At 33.9% G+C, this 25,185-nt stretch overlaps 5 protein-coding genes across 14 annotated transcripts; 2 read left to right on the forward strand and 3 right to left on the reverse strand.

Moving 5' to 3' along the window:
• Positions 1-244: 244 nt before the first annotated feature.
• On the reverse strand, positions 245-13,316 carry LOC116426797 (uncharacterized). Of its 7 annotated transcripts, none has more exons than XM_076368691.1 (16): positions 12,604-13,316; positions 10,131-10,228; positions 9,956-10,029; positions 9,591-9,855; positions 8,622-9,524; positions 8,180-8,534; positions 7,974-8,107; positions 7,813-7,893; positions 7,564-7,728; positions 7,247-7,492; positions 6,961-7,138; positions 6,535-6,606; positions 5,954-6,220; positions 4,213-4,383; positions 3,749-4,126; positions 245-3,216 (listed from the first exon to the last, which is right to left on the reverse strand). In XM_076368691.1, exons 1-16 carry the CDS (start codon positions 12,656-12,658, stop codon positions 2,969-2,971), a joined length of 3,690 nt encoding a protein of 1,229 aa, XP_076224806.1. In that variant the 5' UTR covers positions 12,659-13,316; the 3' UTR covers positions 245-2,968. The 7 variants fall into 7 exon arrangements, with proteins under 7 accessions (XP_076224806.1, XP_076224796.1, XP_076224791.1 ...); XM_076368681.1 differs by lacking the exon at positions 12,604-13,316 and adding an exon at positions 10,730-11,703 and having other exon boundaries at positions 7,247-7,489; XM_076368676.1 differs by lacking the exon at positions 12,604-13,316 and adding an exon at positions 10,730-11,702 and having other exon boundaries at positions 7,974-8,104.
• A 798-nt stretch (positions 13,317-14,114) lies between these two features.
• Positions 14,115-21,379, reverse strand: LOC116426799 (uncharacterized). The gene is made up of 4 exons (XM_031976330.2): positions 21,229-21,379; positions 15,681-16,291; positions 15,353-15,526; positions 14,115-15,283 (listed from the first exon to the last, which is right to left on the reverse strand). The coding sequence occupies exons 2-4, from the start codon at positions 16,003-16,005 to the stop codon at positions 14,592-14,594; spliced, it is 1,191 nt and encodes a 396-aa protein (XP_031832190.1). The 5' UTR covers positions 16,006-16,291; positions 21,229-21,379; the 3' UTR covers positions 14,115-14,591.
• On the forward strand, positions 16,619-18,753 carry LOC116426798 (uncharacterized). Of its 2 annotated transcripts, none has more exons than XM_076368714.1 (3): positions 16,619-16,634; positions 16,976-17,196; positions 17,272-18,753. In XM_076368714.1, the coding sequence occupies exon 3, from the start codon at positions 17,272-17,274 to the stop codon at positions 18,751-18,753; it is 1,482 nt and encodes a 493-aa protein (XP_076224829.1). In that variant the 5' UTR covers positions 16,619-16,634; positions 16,976-17,196. The 2 variants fall into 2 exon arrangements, with proteins under 2 accessions (XP_076224829.1, XP_031832189.1); XM_031976329.2 differs by lacking the exon at positions 16,619-16,634 and adding an exon at positions 16,640-16,721.
• Nse1 (SMC5-SMC6 complex component Non-SMC element 1) lies at positions 18,831-20,243 on the reverse strand. Of its 2 annotated transcripts, none has more exons than XM_031976333.2 (7): positions 20,093-20,243; positions 19,898-20,016; positions 19,648-19,789; positions 19,395-19,590; positions 19,215-19,328; positions 19,017-19,140; positions 18,831-18,934 (listed from the first exon to the last, which is right to left on the reverse strand). In XM_031976333.2, the coding sequence occupies exons 2-7, from the start codon at positions 20,001-20,003 to the stop codon at positions 18,882-18,884; spliced, it is 735 nt and encodes a 244-aa protein (XP_031832193.1). In that variant the 5' UTR covers positions 20,004-20,016; positions 20,093-20,243; the 3' UTR covers positions 18,831-18,881. The 2 variants fall into 2 exon arrangements, with proteins under 2 accessions (XP_031832193.1, XP_031832194.1); XM_031976334.2 differs by having other exon boundaries at positions 19,898-20,013; positions 20,093-20,241.
• Positions 21,380-21,420: 41 nt separating the features above from the next.
• CaMKI (Calcium/calmodulin-dependent protein kinase I) lies at positions 21,421-25,129 on the forward strand. 2 transcript variants are annotated; one of them, XM_076368718.1, is made up of 9 exons: positions 21,421-21,566; positions 22,571-22,705; positions 22,782-22,856; positions 22,929-23,191; positions 23,269-23,409; positions 23,540-23,583; positions 23,851-23,987; positions 24,608-24,695; positions 24,789-25,129. In XM_076368718.1, the coding sequence occupies exons 1-9, from the start codon at positions 21,457-21,459 to the stop codon at positions 24,975-24,977; spliced, it is 1,182 nt and encodes a 393-aa protein (XP_076224833.1). In that variant the 5' UTR covers positions 21,421-21,456; the 3' UTR covers positions 24,978-25,129. The 2 variants fall into 2 exon arrangements, with proteins under 2 accessions (XP_076224833.1, XP_031832192.1); XM_031976332.2 differs by lacking the exon at positions 23,540-23,583 and having other exon boundaries at positions 23,861-23,987.
• The last annotated feature ends 56 nt before the right edge of the window (positions 25,130-25,185 follow it).

Genomic DNA, 25,185 nt, shown 5'->3' on the forward strand with positions numbered 1-25,185 from the left:
ATATAAATATAATAAAAATTACAAATTATAATAAAAACGTACGTTTCCACTTCTGTTCTATGTTCATGATATTTAAATTAAATCCAAACATATGTAAATCTACAGCATGGTGATATAGTAAAATTTACGATAATTATTAATTAAAATTAATACTTTACAATAGAATATACTAAATAGGTACCGAAGACTAATCACTATCGTATCGATTTCAATTAATTTCAATAAATAAATGAAGCGACGAAAATTACAATTATAGTTCTTTGTATTTATTTGTGACGTTTTTTTTTTAATTTCACATAATGTAATATTTATTAACTTTATTTACAAATTATCAGTCCAATAGATGGACTAATAAACTTTAGTCTGCATAGGATTTTAAATATGTACAAAAATTTTTGAACCATGAAACCATCTTTAAATTTGCACATCTGTGGGTCAGAGTTCTTTACTGTTTATGATCAATAAAGCAGGAAACACTATTACTCTTTTTATTTCTTAAAAAAGTGAATTAAAAGTGTCTTACAATTTTTATAATAAACGTTTTTTTCCACCAAATATTGGTCAAGCATTACTATTCTTAAAAATGAAGTTTAACATAAATGCAATTTGCTTTGTAAAGAACGTTTCTCTTTTTTTAATTGTTTTTTTTAAAATTTTATAGATTTCATTTGTAATAGCCTCTCCTAAGTCAACAACATTATTTGAAAGTGATACTTGAAAACAAATGTCACTGCCTATTTTTTTTTTGTTTTTTTTGGTACTTAATTACACTATGTAATACATTTGTTGTTGGCAGTACTTGTATTGCATCTTTTAGATAGTATGGTTTGCACAGTTATGGACGCGGTATGTAAGTTTAAATAGTGAACAGATCAGGTAATGAAAAGTATGATCCAAATTGGTGTATAGAAAACTTCAAAATAATGAAAATATTCAAAACCGTACAGTTTTGAATGACATAATCACTGACTGTACTGAATAATATATTACATATTTCACTAATTTTTGTCTGCTAATTAAATAAAAATTACATGCTTGGAGAGAGCCAAAACATTTAATCAAACTTTTCCATGGAGTATAAGATTGAATCTACAGCGCAGCGCAGTATTGTTGATTGTTATATTGAAGTCTGATTAAGTTGCTCTTTTTTTTATGCCGTGTAACACAATCGTTTTATTACAAATTATTTTTGTAATCAACATTTAATGTACAATATTGTAAACTGCACAATAAATTTTTATAAACGCAATCTACATATAAATTTCAAGTACTTTATATGCAACTGTTTGCATGGAATCGTACAGAATTTGTAAGCAGTGACATCCGGAATATTATTATAAAACATTATGCAAATTATGAGACGAATTTTAAATTAAAGAGACAAATAATGAATTTTATTTAACGAGTATCGCGTAAACCGGAACGAAGACCGTGGATAAATTTATATAGAAATATACAATGTTTCTCATGCGTTTTAATGTTTACGGTCATTTATTCACACTCCTTTTCTCGATTTATAAATATTCTAAATTATACAAGTAACTTCATTTTTCATAAATCAATGGAAATAGTGGCTTCGTGCAACTGACGCGAGATTCCATTATGAATTAATCATCAACGATAGAACAGAAAAAGCGAAGAAAAGAAAAGGAAAATAAAATTCTGCATTATTATTAGTATTATTCATTCTATAGGCCAAATATAATTACTATAATTGTACGAAAAATGTAATCACAAAAATAACAAGTTAATGAGAATGCAAATGCATGTTGGCAGGCATATCGATATTTGAAATCTTTTGAATTTGTTCGTACATATTTCAGTTATTTTGTCGCTTCATTATCAATGGAATGTTCTCTCTTTATTTCACAAGTGTTCTCTTATTTATTCTTTCTCTCCATAAATTCTGCAAATGCATTTTTCATTGTATCTGCTAACCAGCTCCGCTGCCAAACATGATAATAACACTGTACCCTCGCGCTTCTACAAAGTATATATTATATATTTATTTCTTTTTTTAATATATGCAAGACTTGATGAGTGCTCGCTTTCATTATTTTTAACTTGTATGCTTGTTCTGTTCATATGATCGCACTGTCCATAATAATATACGTATTATATAATATATGACACTTTTCTCTGTATATATAACTGTACTTCAAAGTGCTGTAAACTGCAATTTTTTTCATCAGGTTTTGAGGATACTATTTGCCCAAAGAATTTTGCAAACTTTATGAAATTTCTATAATTTTATTTGAATAATTTTAGCCTTAATCGTTTGTAAACTTTAGACCTTGAAATATAAATAAATTTATAAATAAAAAGATGAATTTGCTGTCTGTGCTTAGATAAATAATATTTATATTCTGCCATTTAGAAACTATGCATATAGTGAAATAGTATTTTTCTCCCTTGTAGTCAATAGTAAGAATTTCCATGTTTCTCAGTCTTATAAGCAACAAATGTTCTCCATAGAAAGCTGTTCATTTAGACTCATTTTCTTTTTAAATTAGTTTCAATCTTACATCTTATTCTGCGACCTCTGTACAATTGTAACTCCTCACAGTTAGCAAACTTTGTAAAATTTGTTACAAATAAGTCGTAAGATACTTAAAAAAAGAGGACCTTTCCATACAAAAGGAAATACTATTCAACTCATCTGTACCGTGTCCAAAAATATTTCTGACCAATATATATATATATTACTTTACTAAACCTTACACCCGTTAAGGTTTATTATCTAAATGACTTTGCATATGCAAACAAAATTTTTTTATTCCGTTACTTAGATAGTCTTTTCCTTCTTCTTTCGCTTTCTTCTTTTGCTTTCTTAATGAGAATGAATCTTCATACTGTGTGTTTAATATGAAAAGCCATCTAATTTGAAAGATTTAATTCGTTAGAACAATAACTGCCAATGAAGTCCTCTCTGCTTGCAATTGTAAATATCAGAAGGTACAATATCAATCTAATTGCGCACTGTAGTCGATGCATGTTGAAGTCTTTCTAGTTCTTCCAAGGATAAAACATTTGTCTGGACAAGCTCTGGAAGCTTACCAGCCCGTGCTTGGGCAAGAAGTTCTGGACTAAACCATCGTGCCAATTGATTTGAAGTCGGTGAAAGATCTCCACCATTCGTGCCCACGTATCCTAAACCGGGTGACGTTTGACGACCTACGGGCATGTTTATTTGCTGTGACCGCATTACTCGGCCATCTGTGGAAAAAATGTTAAACAAATTCATTCACCGTGCTATTCCGATCTGGTAAATAGAACAGAAAATTTTAATGATCATATTAGCTATCTCAGAATAAGATACAATCAGACATAAGTAAGTAAAAACGTTATCGGGTAATACGGATGAATGTGCGTCATTGTACGTGTTTCGAAAGGGGGAGGAGGCAGCCTAAAGAAACTATCGGTTCATTACTTCAAGTTCAATCCAAAGTTAAATGCTGTTTAGACTGGTATAAATAATGGAAGCATCTAAAGTATGAGGTTTAATTATTCCAATTTTTGAACACCATTGCATGCAATTTGATTAATCAAGAGGAAGACACCTGAAAATGTTTCAGAATAATACAGTTAATGTAATAATGTAGTAGAATACAGAAAATAAAGTATTGTAGTAACGTTGAATAGAAAAGACGAATGTGCCTAATAATTTGTACTGTTACTTAATCAACTTACGGATCTACAAAGTAATATTATTATCGTCTCCTTATGCAATAAAGACCATTATAGTTACCTGTACGACTGGAATTGTAGTTTTGATTCAAAACCATTTGCATTTGCGAATTCAGTGTCCGTTGTTGCTGTTGTTGCTGTTGTTGTTGTTGCGGTTGGTGCTGCATATTTGTGAGATGCGATTGGGCCTGTTGCACTTTCATTTGATTGTTCATAGTGTTTGACCTTTGATTTATCATTGAATTTTGAGCAATATTGTATTGCGATACATTGTGATGCGGCATTGTAGTAGACATGGTATGTTTGGAGCGTGCAGGGTTACCATACACGCTTGAAACCGTTCTATGCTGTTGTTGTTGCTGTTGTTGTTGGAAATCTGAATTCCCGCTGTATTGGGATTGGTTACCAACGTTACCACCACCTTTCACTATTGGCCGACCTGCAACAAACAATGTACGTATCAATGTTTGACATATGCTTTCTTATCATTTTATGTGAGAATACATAATACATTCAGAAATATACCTGGATGTTGTTTAATACTTGGATTCGACCATGTGGATTGTACAGACTGCGGCCGCAATACATTATGTCGAGAAAGTACACTTTGAGTCAGTAACTGAACTGCAGATTGCATCTGTTGCACCTGCGATACCTGCGACTGGCTCGCCAATTTTGATGGATCATTACTATTACCTACAAAGCAATATAAAAAGAAAATAATAAGCAGAGCTGTATTTATGAATTACGTAAATGTAACATAATTATACCATCAAATAAGGTATATATTAACAATTTTATGAGTACATCCATACATCAACTGTACATACTAAAATTTAAAAGCTTATCGAAGTACAACATTTTTAATGACAAATATTTGAAAATGTTTTTCAAACAAAATATCACGTGAACAAATGGAACAGAGTTGTATCTTCCACCATGGTGAAAAATAAAACGAAGTCATAAACAACATAAAAACAAGACAAAAACTACTACTCCTTTTCAGAATTAGTAATTAAATTTCATCAAAGTCATTGAAACACATGGAAAGAAAAATGTCAATAGTACGTTTTCGGAACTACCAAACATCATAATTGATATTGGTATTAACATTGTAACCGCCACTCAGTTCAATACGCATGCAATTACCTAAACCATATTAAATTACAAAAGCCAAGGAAGCACATGCATCAAAATTGAAATGATGTTAAAGCAAATCCATTACAGGAAAATGAAAATGTGTAAAGGATAACTTAAAGCATGAAATGTATTTATAAAGCTTTTTATTTTAAAACTATTCCAACATACTTTTCATTTGCAATACGTTCATATATTGATCTATGAAAAATGATTAACTCATAATAGTAACCTTTAGTAGTATCAGTATTATTCTCAAAATTAAAAAGACTTATTTTCATGTGCATCATCTTTGGAAAATTACAGGCAAATCGACTTTTAAACACGTTAAAGGTGTCAAGCGAACAGACAGAAAGGAAAGAAAACAAAATTCTCATTACTTATTTTAATATAAAAAATAAAAATTAATTTTACATTGGATAATAGTCACAGATTCCTGAATTCTCTTTCCTATATTGTGAAGCTGATTAAACACACTCGACGTTTCAAGCAAAAACTTAGTCGTTCTCTAAATTTTGAATTTTTTTTTCCTCCGTTTTTCCTACCGTTTTATCATTCTCGACTATTATCGTTTCCAATTCAAACTGTTCAGCCAATGTTTTGTCAAGGATAAGAGGGCTATTATTATTAGCATCGCTTATATCCGTCATAGCAGACATTTTAGTGGGCGTATTATCAATCAATAATTTTACCGTCTCGTCAGTGAGAGTATCCTTTGAAATATTTGAATTTGAATTTGAATTTGAATTTGAATTTGAATTTGAATTTGAATTTGAATTTGAATTTAAATTTGAATTAGAATTTGGATTTGAATTATTATTTGTATCTTTGTTTTGCTGTAAAAGAGACAGATATTTGGTCTTTAATGCGGATTCCTCGACTTCTACATTGAAGTTGTTATTCAACTCGTGTAACGGGTTCGAATGTGAAGGAATGATCTCAGCTACAGTACCATGCTCTTTAGCGTTATGATTAGTAAAAAGCTGTATTGTGTTGTCAGGGGAAATGGACATTCGTGAATCAGTGGGCTTTTTGCACTGATTTGCGTTATGATAATTATTACGGTTTTCATTAATTGAAGGAGAGTAGAGAAAAGCAGATTCTAATTGATGATTAGACTGATTCGCACCCTCAGGTTCCTTATCAGCAGTCATTTTACGTAACACTGATGTCGGGGTAAAAGCGAGCGGCGTTGGGCTCATAGTTTGCTTCGCCGGAGAGTTAACAGGACTCGTCGTCCTCTGTTGAGCTTGCTGTTGCTGTTGTTGCTGCTGTTGCTGTTGATCCTGCCGCTTATTACGATGCTCCTCCAACTTTTTCTTAATTAGAGCATTTTGCATTATAGTCTGAGCATGCATAGCAATCTCCCGCGGCGAGGGAACTCTATGCTGCATCACTGTTAAATGAATAATAAAAAAAATCATGCATATTTTAAACCAGTAGAATATTTTTAACGAACAATCTTCGAGGCAGATATTTTATTAGAAAACCTCTGTTTCGTACGAAGCAAAAATAACGATTCACAACTTGTTTCGAGTAGTCTATTTGGTTGTCACGAATCACTTGAGCGTGTTCAGACAATATTCGATTCGAATATATTTTAAGTAAAAAATGATAATTAATATTTTCTCTTTTTCTTTTGGAATCCAGTTGTCCAATAGACATAAAATTGCAACATAAAAGAACATTTATTGTTATTGAAAATTCTACCTGGATGCTGCACTGTCAATGTGCTGGGGCTAGCAGTCAAATTTGGAGATATTATTGAAGGTGGGCAATAAGCTGCATTCCAAATGTTATCATACATATTTATACTATATGTACTACAATATTCATAAGTATCTACGTTTAAAGGCCAGTGTAATTAATAATTAAAGAAAAGCACACTACAATCCCGTACTAATTTTTATGAAGAAAACGCAACAAATACATAAAACAGTATAAACTCAAAATATTAATAAAACAACCGATTAAGTTTGAAGAAATTAAAAGACTGAATACAAACAAAAAAAATTAAAAAAATATTAATATGCGAAGAATACGTAGGGAAAGCAGACAAGAATAATGAAAGTAAAATTACTTTAAGAGTTAAAAACTGCAATGTTCGTATCGAGTAAACAATGATTCATAACTCACCACTATTCATGGGGGATGGAATTCTCTGTTGTTGCTGTTGGTACAACATTTGTTGCAAGATATGGTCTTGAGGAGTAGGTGCACTAGGATGTGGACTTACGGTACGCGGAGTAGTACCACCATACATTTTTAAAATATTAACTAAAACTTCTCTATGACGGTGTTGGATGGCTGGGTTCTATTAGAAACAACATTAACGGGAATATGTATTGAACCATTATAAATGACTAATTATGTTTGTAAAATTGATAATCATAAAATAACGGTACTCGTATTACATACAAACCTGCAACTGTTGTATCAGATGTTGTCTAGTTATTTCTCCTTGTTGAAGACCCTGAATAATAGCTTGAGCTTCTGGTCTCTGTAATAGTTCTTGACTCGTAGGTACACTATTAAGCATCATCTGCATTTCCGGTGGTACAGGACTCACGGCCAACATTCGTTGGCCACCCATCATTAGTGACAGCATGTCAGAATGTTGTTGGTGTTGGTGCTGTTGCTGTTGCTGTTGTTGCTGCTGTTTCTGCTGCTATTAGATTGAGAATGCAAGAAGTTAGAAATTTTTTACTTTGTTACATTATCAAATTCTAAAACACCAACCTGCTGGATCTGTAACACTTTCATTAAATTCTCATGTTGCATCTGTGCTTGATGCGGATGTTGAGTTGGTCCAAGAGAACCAACGTGATTGAATGTCGGGTGAATTGGTTCTGGGACCGATTGCTGAGAAGCAATTGGTTGAGTTTTTAGTTGAGAATTAAGTAACTACAGAAAATAAAATGTTGTTTAGTATAGAATAAGATATTAGCTAATTACGATAAATGAAGAATAAAAGTACGATCATCTTACTTGCATTAATGTTACCGGTTGCTTTTGAGAAATAGGACCATTCGCTGCTGGTATAGCTTGTCCTCCAGTCACTTGCGCAAGCTACATTGACAAGTACAACAAAAATTATGAATCCTCTCTAAACAGATTGATTAGTTGCAATATTATATTTGGAGAATTACCAATTTTTTAAAAGCAGAGAGATCTTCAGTCTTATTTACACGAGATTGATCAATTGCAGATGTAGGCGGTGGAGCACCACCTCGCATATGCGCCTCTAAATCCTCCAGACTGTGTACAACTTTTCCACCAACTTCTATAAAAAAGGTTCATGTTACTTACCATCCTATCAGTTTAGAAATCGAGTGACAATTCAACAAACCCTCACCCATATCTTTAATAGTCGCATTCTTCATTAATGGTACAACGGTACTTGTCGCATCCCCTTGGCCGTTCTGACTTGGTTTATTCCCACGTTGTAACATTTCTAACAATTTCACTCCAGTAGTAGACGACGTAGTAGCATTCGTGGTCGTATTGGCAGGAGAAATAGGAGCAAAGTATGTGTTAGATTCGGTTACCGATGGGATCTGAATATTTGGCTCGGTAATATCGTTGAGGAGATTGTTCAGTATATCGTCCTGAATAGAAGTTCTGCGGCTATCAATTTGTTGAACCGGACTTTCTCTTTTAAACCACTGACTGAATCGTGAACAAGTTCCTCCATTTGAACCGACGCCATTCTGAAAACAAACAAGACATAAATAGAATGAAAACTAATTTGTAGCTTGATACGATACGCGAATCGTTTTGTTTATTTAATATCTTACAGTTAAGAGTCCAGGAACACCAGGAAACGTGTCAGACTTCAAGAAGTCATCGAGATTGAAATCGGGATGCGAGTTCTCCTGATTTTGATTGGTGCTATTTGAGTTAGTAGTTGTTTCGGAACTCGGTTCAGTCACACTACTTTCGTTCGTGTCATGATTTGTTTTCTGCGCGAGAGAAGATGATTCGCTTTGTTCCGAAATGGGCGAATGAGGTGCAGCCACAACGTTCATGGGTTGATCCATCGTAGTCGGGGTGCTACGCCCTTTAGGGCCAGCGGAATTTTCTGTCTGCTTGTCATCTTTCTCCAAAGAATTCTTTTTCGCGCGTTTCTTTTGGACCGCGGTCTGCTTTTTGTTCTTTGCGTTGCTATTGTTGTTCACAGCTTTCTCTTCGGGAATATCCTCGAAACCTCTTAACTCGATGGTGTCGTGTTGAGACGTCGGCCCAGAACTGAACCACTCCGGCTCGTCCATATCACTGCGATTCTCGCTGTAAGTTCGCCTACGATCATTGCTGAATCTCCGTTCTCGCCCACGGTCTTTCTCACGATCTGATTGATGATTGCGATCATTCCGCTCAACACCTCTGTCCCGATCCCTGTCTCTCTCCCTGTCTCCGTAGTCACGACCGAAAGATCTTCGTTCGTAACGCTCGTTCCTTTCGTCCCGTTCACGCAAATTGTCACGTTCCCGATCCCTCTCTCTCACAGTCTCTCGATCCTTTCCATCACGAGTATTTCTGTTGTCACGATCGCGTATAGAGGTTCCCCCGGTTGCTCCAGGTCGAAAGGCAAAATCCGTGCGTTCTGGTTCAAGTTTGTCGTTCTCAGCTCTAAAATTCCAAATGTCGCGAGTCAAAATCCTACCGCTTCCGATTCGTCGAACAGGTTCCCTGTGGCTGACCTGAAAATAATCTTCGGTCTAGTAACTTTCAAAGTGGTAATCGTTCCACAGACAAATCTCCAATACCTCTGTTTTTCCTATTGGACTCTCAGGGCGTCGATTGGAAGGTTGATTCACATTAACGAAACAACCCGAATTAAAACTTCTACGTTGAGGGCTCAAAACAATGCCATCTTGCTCTTTACGGATTCGTTCCCGCGGATCTCCGTTACGACGTTTCGCATGATTTTCAGTCACTTGATCCCCACGTTCAGTCCTTTCATCTTTTGGCGGTGTCTCACTCCGCTTTCTACCCGAATGCCAACGTAGAGGATCCCATACACCACTTGAACTTAATAATAATTCAAAGGAAAACAAAATTAATATCGCTAATACGAAATTAGAAGTAACAAGTTTAATATTGTAACAAATTTATACAATACTGTACGCACTTGTTATATGAACTATCTAAGAACTCAGATCTTCTCTTTGACAGCGGTAAAGTTTTTATTATCATTAACTCCTCCTGCAAGAAATACAGAGAAATTAGTATTCAGTGTAATTATTCAGAAATAGTCTTCCTTACATATACAGTACAAAAATAAGAGTACAATGTATTTGCCATACCCGGGAATACTGAAATTGAGGTCTTGAACGGCCCACTTCCATAATTGAAGTGTCGGTTACCTCCCCACCCACCGACATTGATATAATTGCTTCATCTCCTACAAATTAAAAAAGATACAAATACCGGTAAGTTATTAAAATTTTATACAATACGCATCATTATCATTACTATGTTTGCCGTTCCAATTGTATCGATACTCCTTAAGTACTATTACAGCATACATGTTTATGCAACTGTAGATTTTTACAAATTAATTCACAGGAACAAGGAAGGACTTTATTTGTTTTATTCAGAGTTTTCTTAAGTTTCAAACACAATTAATTCAATGTACTGAATCTCAAACTGGGGTATAATTATTATATCTTTTTGTAACAATTTAAAAGTAAAATCACACTATTTCGAATAGAAATGTTGCATAAAAAAAAACAAACTTCCCATTGAACATACATATTTTTGAATTAAGTATAGCTGTTGGTTTGTGTACAAACTTCTACCAAGCTTCGACATTGGCGCAAGCCGGTAACGGAATGGAAATTTGAACGCGCGGTCCGCAACGTTTACCTCGTACGAAAATCCCTAAGAAGACGTCGGTACTTACGAAAGGTCCCACGTTTAATAAAGCTGACAGATTTATTTTTGCGGGACCATCGGCAGGATCTAGTCTGCGTGAGCAAAGTCGCGTCTAGAAACGGAGATCCCGTCGGTCCTACCAGCGGACGTTTCCATGATCGCCGATACCAATTCGAGAGAGCAATGCCACGCGATTCTAACTTCATTTTCCTCGGAAATTTCTCTTAGACGACTTTCTTTCGAGAATTCCACGGGAAACGATTATTTAACGGTTCCAACCGTTCAAACAGTCAAACAAATATTTATTGCGCGAAGGACGAAAAGGACGAAGAATTACCGTTCGTACCACTTAATAAAGTGTACAACCGACGAGCCAAGCAAAATAAAATATGCGTACACACATATATACATACGTCGCAATGTATGTACGCGCGATCGAGTCCGTTGAAAAAAAAAAAAGTATTATGTTCCCTCGTGATTATTTCACCCGGCAGGTATTAAACCATTAGATGCGGATTTTAAGTATTTAGAAGGCGCGCAAATAAGTTGAACGAAGTAAAGTGAAACTTTGAATGCGAATAACGCGAACTTTTTGTTTCGCGTTTAACGGACGATAGAAAATGTTTGTTCAACTTCGATTTTTGTAAAACAACGGACTACAAAAATATAAATTTCGCGTAAACGTCCACAGTCTACCAGTCACGTCCGAATAACAGACGATATACGTGAAGGCAAAAAATTGATCGGGAAATCACAATATCCGTGTAAAAGTGATCGTGAAAGATCGAACGATTGTTCTTGTACTTGTGCACTATCAAACGACGTTTCGTTGCGGAAATACGGAACTCTCGTCTATTCTGTTTACATCCATACAACCGTGCGCCTAAGGTACGAAATTCTTAATTTTGATACTACGCGTCGCCTAGCACGATACAAACTGAACTAGATGCCGATGGTTTTTAGGTAGCATGAGTTTACCCGCGATCCAATCAAGTACGACCCCCAGAACGTTATTGTCAACTGTATGTTCCATTGGTTCTGTTTTGGGGAACGTTCAAACGCAACTTGTAACTGATATCTTCGATAAGCAACGATTCGTGTAAATATACACGCATTTATTTATTCCTACAAATTATTCGCGAATACGACGGTTATCTTTGGAAATGTTTCAACAAGGTTTTTCAATGAACTGTAACATTTAATAGTTCAATGTATAAGTATGGAGTATGTAAATTCATGGATTGAAACGGTTATATTGTATCTAATAAATGTTTAGTACCGTAGTCTCTTGATCGGACTTGGATTTAAATTACTCTATAAGAATAATAAAGATTAATAATAGGATTACAGTGAGCGCACAGTTTCTGTATGTTTGTAAGTTAGTACTTTTAAAGGTATAAATGAATTTTAGAAAATTTGACCTTTAGTCACTCGGGTAAATACATTTCAACTTTCAAATTAGAAATTCTCTGGAAAATTCATTTTTCTGAAATAATGGATCGGTCTCTGGTTTAAATACAATAGAAATATAACGCAAAAATTGTATTATTCTATGTACTTAAAGTATAAAAATATATAGGACTTTAATGAACATAACCACTAATACATTTAAGAAGCTTGGTTACACGTTTCATGTTTTCATCGTACACTGTTGGTTTCATTTAAAACCCCTGAATCGTCTACGGCAAACTCTTTTTACCAAGCAAAACAATCTTTACAGTGACAGACAATATTTTTAATCCAGATAAAGGTATGAAGCAAATAAACAACAGAGGTTACTGGATACATGAAATATAGAGATTAAAATGAAACTTGAAATCTAGATGAAAAACTAGATGTTCACGTTGAAAGAGATATAGGCAAAGTTAGAGGTAACAGAAAATAAACTAATGAGGCCCATACCTTCATCTTTTGGAGTTGGCAGTTGCTTGTCATTTGTCACAGACTCCTGAGACATTCTTCTGCTCTTTCTTCCTCGAGCCAGGTTTATTCCTCGAGCCAGGTTTATTCCTCGAGCAAGGTAAAATTCACAGCTCGCACTATACGGACTTAACGCTTTTCTAGATCCTTTATGTGATCTATCTACGTCTCATACGCCATACATACGTATAGCCTTAGTACTGTTTAGTATCACAGATTGGTTTTCCCTTCTATGTCGCGATTTTCTCTTTAAGCGCAAGAAAGAATATTCGATCGGGCGAACTCGATTGCTGCTCGCCGATATTGTCCCCCCCCCTATACAATTCTAATATCGACAGATTGGGCCACTCTCGCTCGATGAAAAGAGAAATGAGGAAAAAGTGTTTACGTGCTACGGGCTGTACGGACTTATGCACGATAATAAAGAAGACGAACGCAAAAGGAGCTGATTGCGCGAGATTCGAGGCACGTGTTCCCGAAAATCATTTCATTTATCGAAAAACGTCTCCCGTCTAATTATTAGCAATTCATCGATTTCTATCACACAAAATGTACACACACAACACTAGTTCACTGCTATGCAAAAATAGAAAATGGCGCACGATCCCCACTTCCGCCGTTGTTTCTCACTGCTTCCTTGATCCACAACAGAAAGCGTTTTAGCTTACTAGAATCCTATAGATAGCGCTACGTCATTTGGAAGAAAAGACATTATATTAATCGAGCGCCATCTTCCAACGGTTTTGCCATTAGGGTGTATCCACAATATTTCGGCGACAAATGTTACACAGTTACACCAATGGTCTGTCTAAACCACCTTAGTTGTCTTCATCCCGCTTTTAATTTTGATTAGCGCTATGTGCTTTTTAAACTTCACTAGTAAATAAATTAGGTTCTCTTTACTCTGTTTCTGTTGTCAAGGAAACTGAGACGCTGAGAACGACGCCATCTACTGTTATCTTTATTGCATGAATCTCGATTCTTTGTTTTGTACTACTATTGTTGTCTGTTAATAGCGTTAGCAATAACTAGTGAAAAGAACATGAAGTTACAGCTACCCATCTAGATACAACTGAGCACTAATAAATGTAGAGCTTCTCTTTCCCCATGTCTAGTAATATTATATGGCTGGTTTGCAACGCCATCAGTCGCTTATAAGAGACACTATTACTTGTTCTTAAGCGCCGGAAGTCAGAGAAACGTTTTAAAACGTTTAAAAAAGTTTAAAGACAATGTTTTCGAAATCTATTGTAAATGTATTGATAGTAATAAAAAAGTAAATAAAAATAATTATTCTAAATTATTCGCAGGGTTATAAATATTTATTGAATTTTAAAGAATCTAATATAAACTGAAATCATTCACACTTTGATACTTTTATGCATTTTACGTTGTTACTCTTGTTAAACAATTACATTATATATTCTAAAATAACCGTGTATACACATCAATTTAATACACTATAATATTAAAAATTATACTTCACAGCAGAATGTTTTTCCATTAAAAAGGTGTTGTAACTTTTTAACATTTATTTTCAAACGAAAGAGAAATCTTTTACAAAAATATTATTTTCAATATCGTATAAAACCAATGGTATTCTAGTACTAATACTAATATTTAAGTTCATACAAACTCAAGAAATGTGGAATGTCGATTATCTGATATTACTCGTAATATTTTACCTGAAATTTAAGTAGCTATTTTCAATAAAATAGTACTATTAAAACGATGTAACAACAAATGAATTTCACAAACTATATTACGTAAAATACTTAATGAAGAATAATAACTTTTTTTGGAACAATATGTAACTAAAAGATATCACTGATTCCTTACAACATATGTTTCTAGAGTCTTTCTAAGCATAGAAATACTCACCACTATTTTTTTGTCTGTACGAAATATATTAAAATATTAATGATATATTATATTAAGAAACACTTCGAGTAAAAATAGAATGTTCGGTATTAATTTTCTTCTTCGTTTACTAATTGACTCTGTACATCAGCTGCATCAATTTCTGTCTTAACTCTAACTTCGTCCTCTTCATCTGTTGTTCCCGATGTATTTGCGAGTTTTAAATCTTCTTTATCCGAGTCTTCTTCCTTATCATTACTTTCATCCAAAGATTTTTCCGTGTTGTTATTACTAACTATTGTTTCCATTGAACTCAATGTTTTCTTATCTGCAGTTTTGTTCTCTCTTGCATCTCCATTTTCCTCTTTCACTGCTGCTCCCTTCTTTCCCTTTCCTTTTTTTGTCGCTACTACATTTTCCTTAGTTGCTTTCTCTTGTGCTTCTTTGACAGCTTTTACTGATTCTGTGTCATCTCCATTAGTGTTATCAACATTACGTTGAGCAGTTTTACCACGAGTTTTACTAGCTTTCTTTGATGCTGCTGTTTCCACCTTTTTTTTTACATTTTTCCCTTTTTTCAACGGTTGAGCAGGTTCTGTCTCCTCTATCTGGTTATTTTGGACTTCGTTATTTTCATTATCGCTAACATTAGCAGCTTCCGAGGAAGATGATTCCTCTGCTACTTTCGAGTCTTCGTCATCTTTTAATGCATCTTTACGACCTCTTGTTTTCTTAGCAGTGGTTTTTGCAGGTTTACTGTTGGCTACTTTTCTTGTTGGCTTTGCAACTACATTTGCCTCTTCTATAATAATAATATTATTTTACTCTCATTAATATCAATATCTTTACCACTATCATTAATAAATATTACCTTCTGTTTCATTATCAACCTTAGCTTTTTTACGGCTTGCTTTTGCTTTTGTGTTATTCTCTTTTATCACTGCTTCAGTATTCGCCTGCTTTTTCTTCTTTGCAGTTGGTTCTTCTGAAGTATCTGTGCTCTCGGTTATACCTTTTTTGCCTTTCTCCTTGGGTTTTGCTTTAGCTATTATTGACAAATTATTCTATCAATATGCATATACTAAATTACAAAATAATACACATTCTTTGTTGAAAAGAAACTAAATATTTATGAAAAACAAAATAGAAATGTAAAAGTACAGATAAAATTTATTAAAAAATATCAAAATTGTACTTACACGAATTCGTATCGATATTTTCTTCAATTTCTTTATTCTTTTTAGCGTTTGCTGCCTTAGCATTTGAGTTTGCCTTTGTTGAAGCATTTTTGGCGGTCGACGTCTTACTTGTTGGCTTTGTTTTCTTCGTTACATTGGCGGTCTCGACTTGTTCAGTTTTCGCTGATTTCGCGGCTCTCGGTAATCGAATCTGTTTTTCTTCATCGACTTTACTCGCGGCCTTTAGCGCGGTCTTTTTCCTTTTGGGAGGCGATACATCGCCGGCTTCCGCGGTCTTCTCTACAACCTCCGCATCAGCACGTTTCACAACTTTCCGGGGTGCCATCGCACACTTTCAATCGTATAATCGTCTTCGAATGGATTCACTTAATCTATTTCTCTTATATATTACCGGTTTTAACGAAACGAAAAGTCCGTTACGATCTACGTATCTTAATTCTTGATGATTAACCGGCTTCTCAACGTGCTACAAGTTCTGCGATGTTCGTAACTTACATGACTAACATACTTAGTAGCAGATTGGCTGTTTCAATTTCGGTGTTGGTTTGATAATCGACAATCGATCTTTGAATTCACAAATGGCGCCCAAATTATTAACCGTTTATTAAGTGCTAGAAAAAAATTTAGAATAGAACATTTGGATTTGCGTTATGTATTTCTTAAACTTCTAATAAATCGAAGGAATTTTTTTACGCAGTTTCTTTGCAACACTTAAGAATCAAGCCTAATGACTGCAGATTTACTCCTTTGCAACTGTTTCGCGCCTATCGCAATTTCTGAATGAAATGAAATTTATTAATTTGTATCTTTTATAGATCTATTTCTCTATAGAGGAGAATGATTTTACAACAGTTTTGTATTATTAAAAAAGTAAATAATGATATAAACATTTGGCGCGATAAATACGTAATCGATTTTACGGAAAATACGCCGGATATAGGCTTTTCGATTAATGTGCGTATATCGATAAGTCATCAGTTTAAAATAAGACGTAACACTTCTTTATTTTCTTCGTAATTAATTCAGAACGTCAATAATATGGTAACTTATTTCTTCTTTTTAATTAAAAATGATTTTATTAAAATCATAAACGTACTTATGTTATTACCATTATTTTGCACTTATGTATCTCTGACATTAGTAGGATGAGTATAATAGAAAATAAATTTGATTTATGTATATTTACTTTCATTTATAAGAATTCAGACTTCGTATTTACTATCATACTTACATATAATATTTATAGAAATGTATTTGATAAAATTACTAAATAATAGGAACTATATATTTTTCAGTAATTTTTAGAACGTTTATCATGAAAGCAAGTTTGAACGAACATCCTTCCAATGATGAAGACTGGCGTGTTATCGCGAGCCACTATGACGCTTTCTGGAAACTGTGTTTAATTAAAAGTTTTATCGATAAATTTACTAAAAATTGATACACCGAAAAGAAATCATTCGACCGTTCATTGTAAATAAAGTCAAGCGTTCATATCTACAAGAATTTATAAAGGGTAACTGACATTGACATCATAACCTATAATTGTTGTTTTGAAGTTGTTTATTAATAAGAAAACTGTTCTTTAAAGATGAATGCCAGCAAGAAAATCAATGTAAATTTTTCATCCTTGGTGGGTTTGAAAGCAGAACTTTTAAGGAAGCAGACTGAGGTTAATGAAGTCAAGTTGAAATCGGAAATCAATCGTACTATACCAAAGGTGAAAAAGAAGATTAAAAAGGTTAAGGAAAAGAGTTCAGAAGGGAATGTAGAAAAGGCAGAATATATTGAAGATGTGAATACTCATAAAAAATCAAAATTAATGCTGGAGGCAAAAGCTAGATTGTATGAACGGTTAAAAAAATCCAAAAATAATAATGACAATTTCCTTGTTGATTTTACAAACAAATCAGATGAATCCGAAGAGGAAACATTATCAAAAGATGAAGAAGAGGATATTAATGCACCATTTGTAAATGAAGATGAATGGGTAGAATACGAAGATTGTTTTGGTCGTACAAGGAAATGTTTGCGAGAAGATTTATCCCTGATGCAAGAAAAGGATAACTTAATAAAGCAACAAATTGTAAATAGGAAAGATATTGATTCGAAAACTAAAGATAACATTGGACAAGCCAATGTAGAAGAGGTGAAAGAACCTGAAATAGAAATTATGAGAAGAAAATGGGAAGAACAAACGCAGAAGTTAACTGACAAAGTGAATATACATTATCAAGACATTTTATTTGATGAAGCTAGAGCTCATGGTGTTGGTTACTATGCATTTTCACAAGATGAGGAGCAGAGAACAAAGCAACAAGAGAACTTATTTAATTTAAGAAGGGAAACAGAACGAAAACAAAGAGAAATTAAAGAACTGAAAGAGTTGCGAGATAGAATGGAACATAATAGGCTGAAAGCAGCTAGAATTAGGCAAAGAATTAGGGCAGGATTACCAATAGAACCAGAAGAAGAAACAGTTGAGGCAAAGGAAGAAAATGATTCGAATGCACGTACGTTACAAACAACTAATGTGGAACAGACAACTGAAAATAAAGAAAAGAATTGTGACAAAGAAGAGAAGAGTGAAGAAGAGAAAGCCATAGATAAGGAAAACAAAATAAGAGTTTTAGGAAAATTATTGGGTAAGAGAAGCCATTGGTATGAAATGTCTCAAGAAGAATGGGTGCATAAATGTAGGAAAGTCAGAGTTAATGAATTTGGACCAGTGTATGATAATTTTGAAAGCAATGGCTATTTAATCCCTGATGACAACAATCAGAAATCTTATACTACTGAAGCAGTTATTCAGAATGAAGTAGACAATGATAATAAGAACATAGATTCTTATGATATACCTCTCCCTTCCACTTTGGAAAAAAGTGATATCAGTGTTGAGGACAATACGCTTCTACAAAGAAATCTCACTACCCAACATGAGTCTGATGTGGTAGATACTGTTCCTAATAATACACAGAATCAAGTGAAAGTTAATAGAAATATAGATGAAGCGAGTATAGCAGCAGGTTTAAGGTATTTGAGAGAAAAATTTGAGGAAAGCCAAAATGTCTGAAACGTTATACAGTAAAATAATTATTATGAATTGTATATGTATTTGTAAATATAATTGTTGAACATGTATTTAAGGAATTGGTTTTTCAGTCAGTAGTTTTTATTTTTTAAAAGTTTACTGATGGATGCTTATGATGTTCTCATATTTTCACATTTCACTGTTTCCAAATCATCATTTGTATCTATATAAAATAAGTTTAATAGAAATTAGTTACAATAAAATAATGAATTAATAGTTGCATAGCAGATTAAGAAAAATGTTACCAGATAAATCTATATTTGGAAATACAGAATCACAAGTAGGGCAGGTCACAGGATTATAAATCATGGCGTATCGTTTTAAACAATGTAAATGCAATAAATTTTGACAGTTGTTACATCTTTCACCCTAGATAAAATAAACAATATTTTACATCAAAGCACCACAGACAACTATTGTACAAATTCATTGCAAAACCTTACATGAAAAATGACTTGCTTACAAAGACAACATGTACTTAAATTATTCTCATAGGTAGCTCTAAAATATGGCATTAATTCTGTTATACTTCTTACACCTATATAATAATTACCATTCTGTAAAAATAATAAGGTTTAAACAAACAAATCATATAAATGTATCATTTACTCCTTCATTATTACCTTGTAAGCTAACCATTTTCTATTAACTATATCATTTAAAAATTCTTCGGCTTCTGTTATAGACATCTTAACATCCGACAAAGAACATAAATTAAGACAAAATATACTTGGAGCACATCCATTACTCGATGTTATAATTTCAGAAAATATATTCCTTAATAAAGCTAATTGTGCTTTTGAAAACTCCTCCTGAAATCTATAACAATAAATGATTTTAAGAAAAATAAATGTCAACAAAATCTAAGATATGTACCTAGTTACTTCATCAAGCACGGTGCTTACGAAAACCCAATAGAATTCACCTGTAATTTCACACTGAGCTCTTTTGATCAACATGTTCAAAGGCTGTAATTGTTCATTTATATGATTTATTACTAACGACACCTTATCATCATCTAAAATGCATAATTTCACTCATGAAATATACGTGCAACACAAAACAAACATATACATATGTATACATTAAATAAACATAATAAATAAACACAAAATAAAACTCTTACTAAATAATTTGATAACCAAATCTTTCGCTTTATTCTCGTTCAGAAGACCTTCATGCATAATTGTTTGTAAAAGTATTTTGTGCTGTTTCGTATAAACCATTTTCATATTATTATTGCTGCTAAAAACGAAAACACAACTTGAAGGTTACTGTTGCTTAACAAACTATTCGTATTTACTGTGTGTTTTTTATTTACACGATTTATAATTAGTAAGCAACTTTCAACAAAACATTTAGCTTAAAGTTACAGCAACAGAATTAACAAATAATTTTTCAACGCATTTCCCTTGTGATATACATTCTTGTTCCACTGCAGATTCAGACAAGAGATTCTCCGAACAAAAGTGAAACGACCAGTGATTTCGACCTAATAAAGAAGAAATGTTGAGAACCGCTGTTGCGGTGTGCCGTGCTTTCGCCGCACCACTATCGACGGATCAAAGTAGTTCGAATACTGCAGTATCGCAAACAAAATTTGGGGGAGACAGAAACACCAAATTGCATTATTCCCATACGTATAAAGAAATTGGTGGTTGGCTGTCGACGAACAGTGCCATGACACTAACAAGGTAACATTTTTTATATCCTCGCTTAAACCACGTTTCCTTTTATTCCACGCATTTCCGAAATAGAGGGAACAAGTCTAAGAACTGCAGATTCGAACCTCCAGTACGAGTTCTCGTTTGTGATCGTCTTAGATTCGCTCTCCTATTACATCGTTACAAATTATGTCATTCATTTTTTTCTTATTATATCATTGCAAAAGAAAAACAACGTAGAGAGTAAATTGATTTGACAATATAGATTCGCTATATGAAAAATGATTACGTTAGGCGCGGGAAAATTTGAGTAAGAACAATTAGGGACTTCCCCAGTGGCTTAATCGTATAAGCTCGTTAAGTAAGAAGCGAGAATGCCGTACGAGCTCGAAGTCCTCTGTCGGTGCATTCGCGAAACGTGAGCGCGCTCGACAGAAAAATATGATCCGTTTGTATATTAAGATGTATTTATTGGGAACGGCGAAAGGGAATGCGGTTGTAGAATAAAGCGAGGTGGTAGACAAGCTAATACATATAACGTAAAAGCTATCCAGTTATATAGTACTGGGTGTACAGCAAGGGCGCGAGGCCGCGACCCTGAGCCCGATACGCGCGACGCGGAATAGAGCGTTTTGGTAGCGAAATAGTGCGCGGAACGAATACGTGTCAAACGCGGTCCACGAATAAGCAAAGTAGAACGTCGTGCAGTAAGAGACACGGGTGTGCGTTATCATTTACGTGCGTAAAGGTCGAGAGTTCATGATCATTCGGCAGCTTAAAACGATGATCTTACAAGCCGTTTGACGACCGTCTTCTTTCTTCGCTTTATTCCTTACTGGCCGACGATCAGAGGCTAAAACCCACCGCGGCGGACCAGAAACGCGTTTGCTCGGCCGATTCCCGTGAAGTGAACGGATAATCTGTCAACAATTGGCAGCTCGTGCATTCGGGGGAACACGTTGGAAAGTTGAAGCAGTGCTGTGGAACTGTTAGAATATTGCGGCGGTACCAAGGACTGAGGATGCCGCTTTTCGGTAAAAAGGACTCGAACAAGAAGATCAAAAAAGATGGGAAAGATGACAAATCCCCGTCCGTTGAGGACAAATACGTCTTGAAGGAGCTGCTGGGAACGTATGTACTTACATAAAATAGGATAGCCTATATATCATGAGAAAAAAAGAATACACTTTCACGATCGAGAGATATTTCCGAGTGTCGCGAGTCGGACTCGATTAATGTCTGCAGAAATTTTTCTACAATATGTTATTATGTACTTATTAAATGCGGTATATATATGTGTACGTATATATACGTATGCATATACATATATGCGTATACGTGCATATATATGTATTATATTGTATTACATAGATTCGCGTGTAATACATGCAAATTCAACCTTTCCAATATATATGAATTATATAAATAATTTTAAGCTGATAAATTTAATACATCATCATCTACTGACACAATTTTTTATTATAATTATTATATTTCATTGATTATGAATGTTTCAATAATAGATACAGCTTATATGCTGTGGATATAACATAAATGTTGAAATGTTAATTGCATGCCTTAATTTTTTACATACATTTATGGGCAAGATAATATATACAGTGAAATATCTGATATATGCATACATACATTTCATAAATTTTGTTAATCTTTCGTAGGTAGTAGTTAAGAGAAAGTATATTTTGTATTTGTCGTTCAATTGTATTCTCCACGCGTTGAGAATTATGTACCAAAATATGCTGAAGTTAATTGCACATTGTCAGTCATTAAATGGGAAAGTCTGGCACTAAATGTGTGACATATTGCATTAATGAGCAATTGAGAATAATTGTATAAGCTCTTTTATATTCTCGTACAATATTTTAACTTATAATTGGTATGTTTTTCATTTTGTGTGGTTGCTTTTATATTACACATTTCGAATGAATAAAATTTTATACCTTACGCAATAATGAATGAATATAATTTCATTATTTAGCACTTAATGTTCTTTCATGGATAAAGATGAAATTGAAAGATTTATAACCAATAGGATATGAGTATCATTATTAAATTAATAAAATGTATTATTATATTTTATTTTATATGTTTATTACAATAGAATTTTAAATTTTTAGAGGTGCTTTCTCTGAAGTACGCCTGGCAGAAAGTAAAGAAAAGCCTGGTCAGATGTTTGCAGTGAAGATCATTGACAAAAAAGCCTTGAAAGGGAAAGAAGATTCTTTAGAAAATGAAATCAAAGTATTACGAAGGTAAAACTTGCTATATATGTTCTTTTGTGTGAAAATATATCACTTACATCATTAATTCAATACATATTTGTTACAGGCTAACACATCCAAACATTGTTCAACTATTGGAAACATTTGAGGATAAGCATAAAGTTTATTTAATTATGGAGCTGTAAATATTATTTATTACTATTTAGAAAACTTCTTCAATGTAAATCAACAATTTTTTCTCTCATTCCTTTAGGGTTACCGGTGGAGAGCTTTTCGATAGAATAGTTGAAAAAGGTTCCTATACAGAAAAGGATGCATCAGGTTTAATAAGACAAATCCTTGAAGCTGTGGACTATATGCATGAACAGGGTGTCGTACATAGAGATCTAAAACCTGAAAATCTTTTGTATTATAGTCCAGATGAAGATAGTAAGATTATGATTAGCGATTTTGGTTTATCAAAAATGGAGGATTCTGGTATCATGGAGACTGCCTGTGGTACTCCAGGATACGTTGGTAAGTTTGTAAATTGTCTTCGCAAAGAACTGAACATATATTTACAAAAAGCATTAAACATGTATGTATTTATGCAGCACCAGAAGTCTTAGCACAAAAACCGTATGGAAAAGCAGTTGATGTTTGGAGCATAGGTGTTATATCTTACATTTTATTGTGTGGATACCCGCCGTTTTATGACGAAAACGATGCTGTCTTGTTTGCACAAATTTTAAAAGGTAATACAATTTCTTTTGGGAGGAAACTTATTGCATTTGGAAGGACTATACTTTCACTTCAATTTAGTTACTACTTTTAGGATCAACAGCAAATGCAGCTGTATATTAACTTGAAATTTTCATTTTTAAGGTATTATTCTAGTTTTTGTATGGCGCTATATACATGCTAGCGTAGTAAGTAAATGATAAATCTGTGTGCGATATCATATTTTTGTTTCTAAAACTTATTAGGTGTTAATTTTCAAAAAATGAAAGAAAAAGTATTATAAGTTCAAAAGCGACAACTATTACGAAGACTTTAACGCGACTTAAAATTGATGTCCTCTTTTTTTTTGTCAAAGTGTGAAGCTAACAGTATTTCTTCCAAATAAATCGTTTAATTTAAATGAAATATTTCATAATAAAAGAAGATCGTCTACTCTATAGCAAAGAGCTAACCAGACTGTTATAGGTGAATTTGAATTTGATTCGCCGTTCTGGGACGATATCAGTGATTCTGCAAAGGATTTCATTCACAAGTTGATATGTGTCAATGTTGAAGAGCGCTATACTTGCAAACAAGCCCTTGCACACCCTTGGTAAGATCATTGTTACTTTCAATATTTCATAGAATTTATCATTTGATATATACATTTGTTCCTCTATATGAATAAATGAATAAATAATAATGCAGTTACACAGAAAAATTAGCAAGATTCTATAAAAGCTTTAGTTCATATTCTGGGTTCTGATTACTTCAAAAGTCATGCTTTAAAGCTTAAGCGATAAAGATATTACAGGAACAGAATTGCCTTTTATAATAAAGTAAATATGGATTCAGTAAGTAAAAAGATTACGTTTATCTTGTCATTCATTAACTTAACACATTCTAAGAGTACTCGTTACATTCCCAGATGTGCACAGTAATGAATAATGTCTTACATATAGAAAATAAAAATTCGCATTATCCCTGTATGAAATTGACAAAATATCCTCAATTAAAAACTTGAATTCCTTAACACAATAAAAGTCGATCATTAAATACGGTTAACACGTTGGTTGTCGATTAAACTTTACGAGAAATTCTTGATATCAGTAATATATTATTATTAGCGTATTTGAATGACGGCAGTGAACGTGTTAATAAAATAATATATTTCTCAGGTATTACAGTATCTATGTTGTTTCTAATGTGGAGTCGTGGGATTAATTTTTCCAGGATATCCGGCAACGCGGCTAGCAATAAAAATATCCATGGTACTGTATCGGAACAACTTAGAAAGAATTTCGCCAAATCAAAGTGGAAGGTTAGTATAATTGAATGATTATCAAGCCGCTGATTGTATGTGTTTGCTCGCCAGGCTCCGTAGGAAAGTCTTCCTCATCTCTCATGGTTGCAGCAAGCCTATCACGCAGCCAGGGTCATACATCAAATGCAACGGCTGGCTCTCAACAGCAGCCAGCAGCAGCAGGGACCAGGATCAACAGGCCCCTCCAGCGGCAACCTCACGCCATACCCCGATCAATCGCAATCCAACAACCCCAGTTACCAAGCCAGATCGTTGGAGTCTCAGAGCAACCTCAATTGAAGCAAATACTTGAGCCACCGTTGCCCGTATCAAGCTTGGTGGTCTCGAATCCTATTCCCATTCCGGTCACCCCAAACTCACCACTATACGTACGCAACAAACGCTTCAAGCTGTGGGGTAGCACACGCACCGCTCTGTCTACTCTCTTTCAAACAAATATGTCGTATCTTAGAAAACAACGGAAATATAAGAAAAGCTGAGTTACGCG

This window comes from Nomia melanderi, chromosome 1, assembly GCF_051020985.1.
Source record: "Nomia melanderi isolate GNS246 chromosome 1, iyNomMela1, whole genome shotgun sequence".
NCBI lineage: Eukaryota > Metazoa > Arthropoda > Insecta > Hymenoptera > Halictidae > Nomia > Nomia melanderi.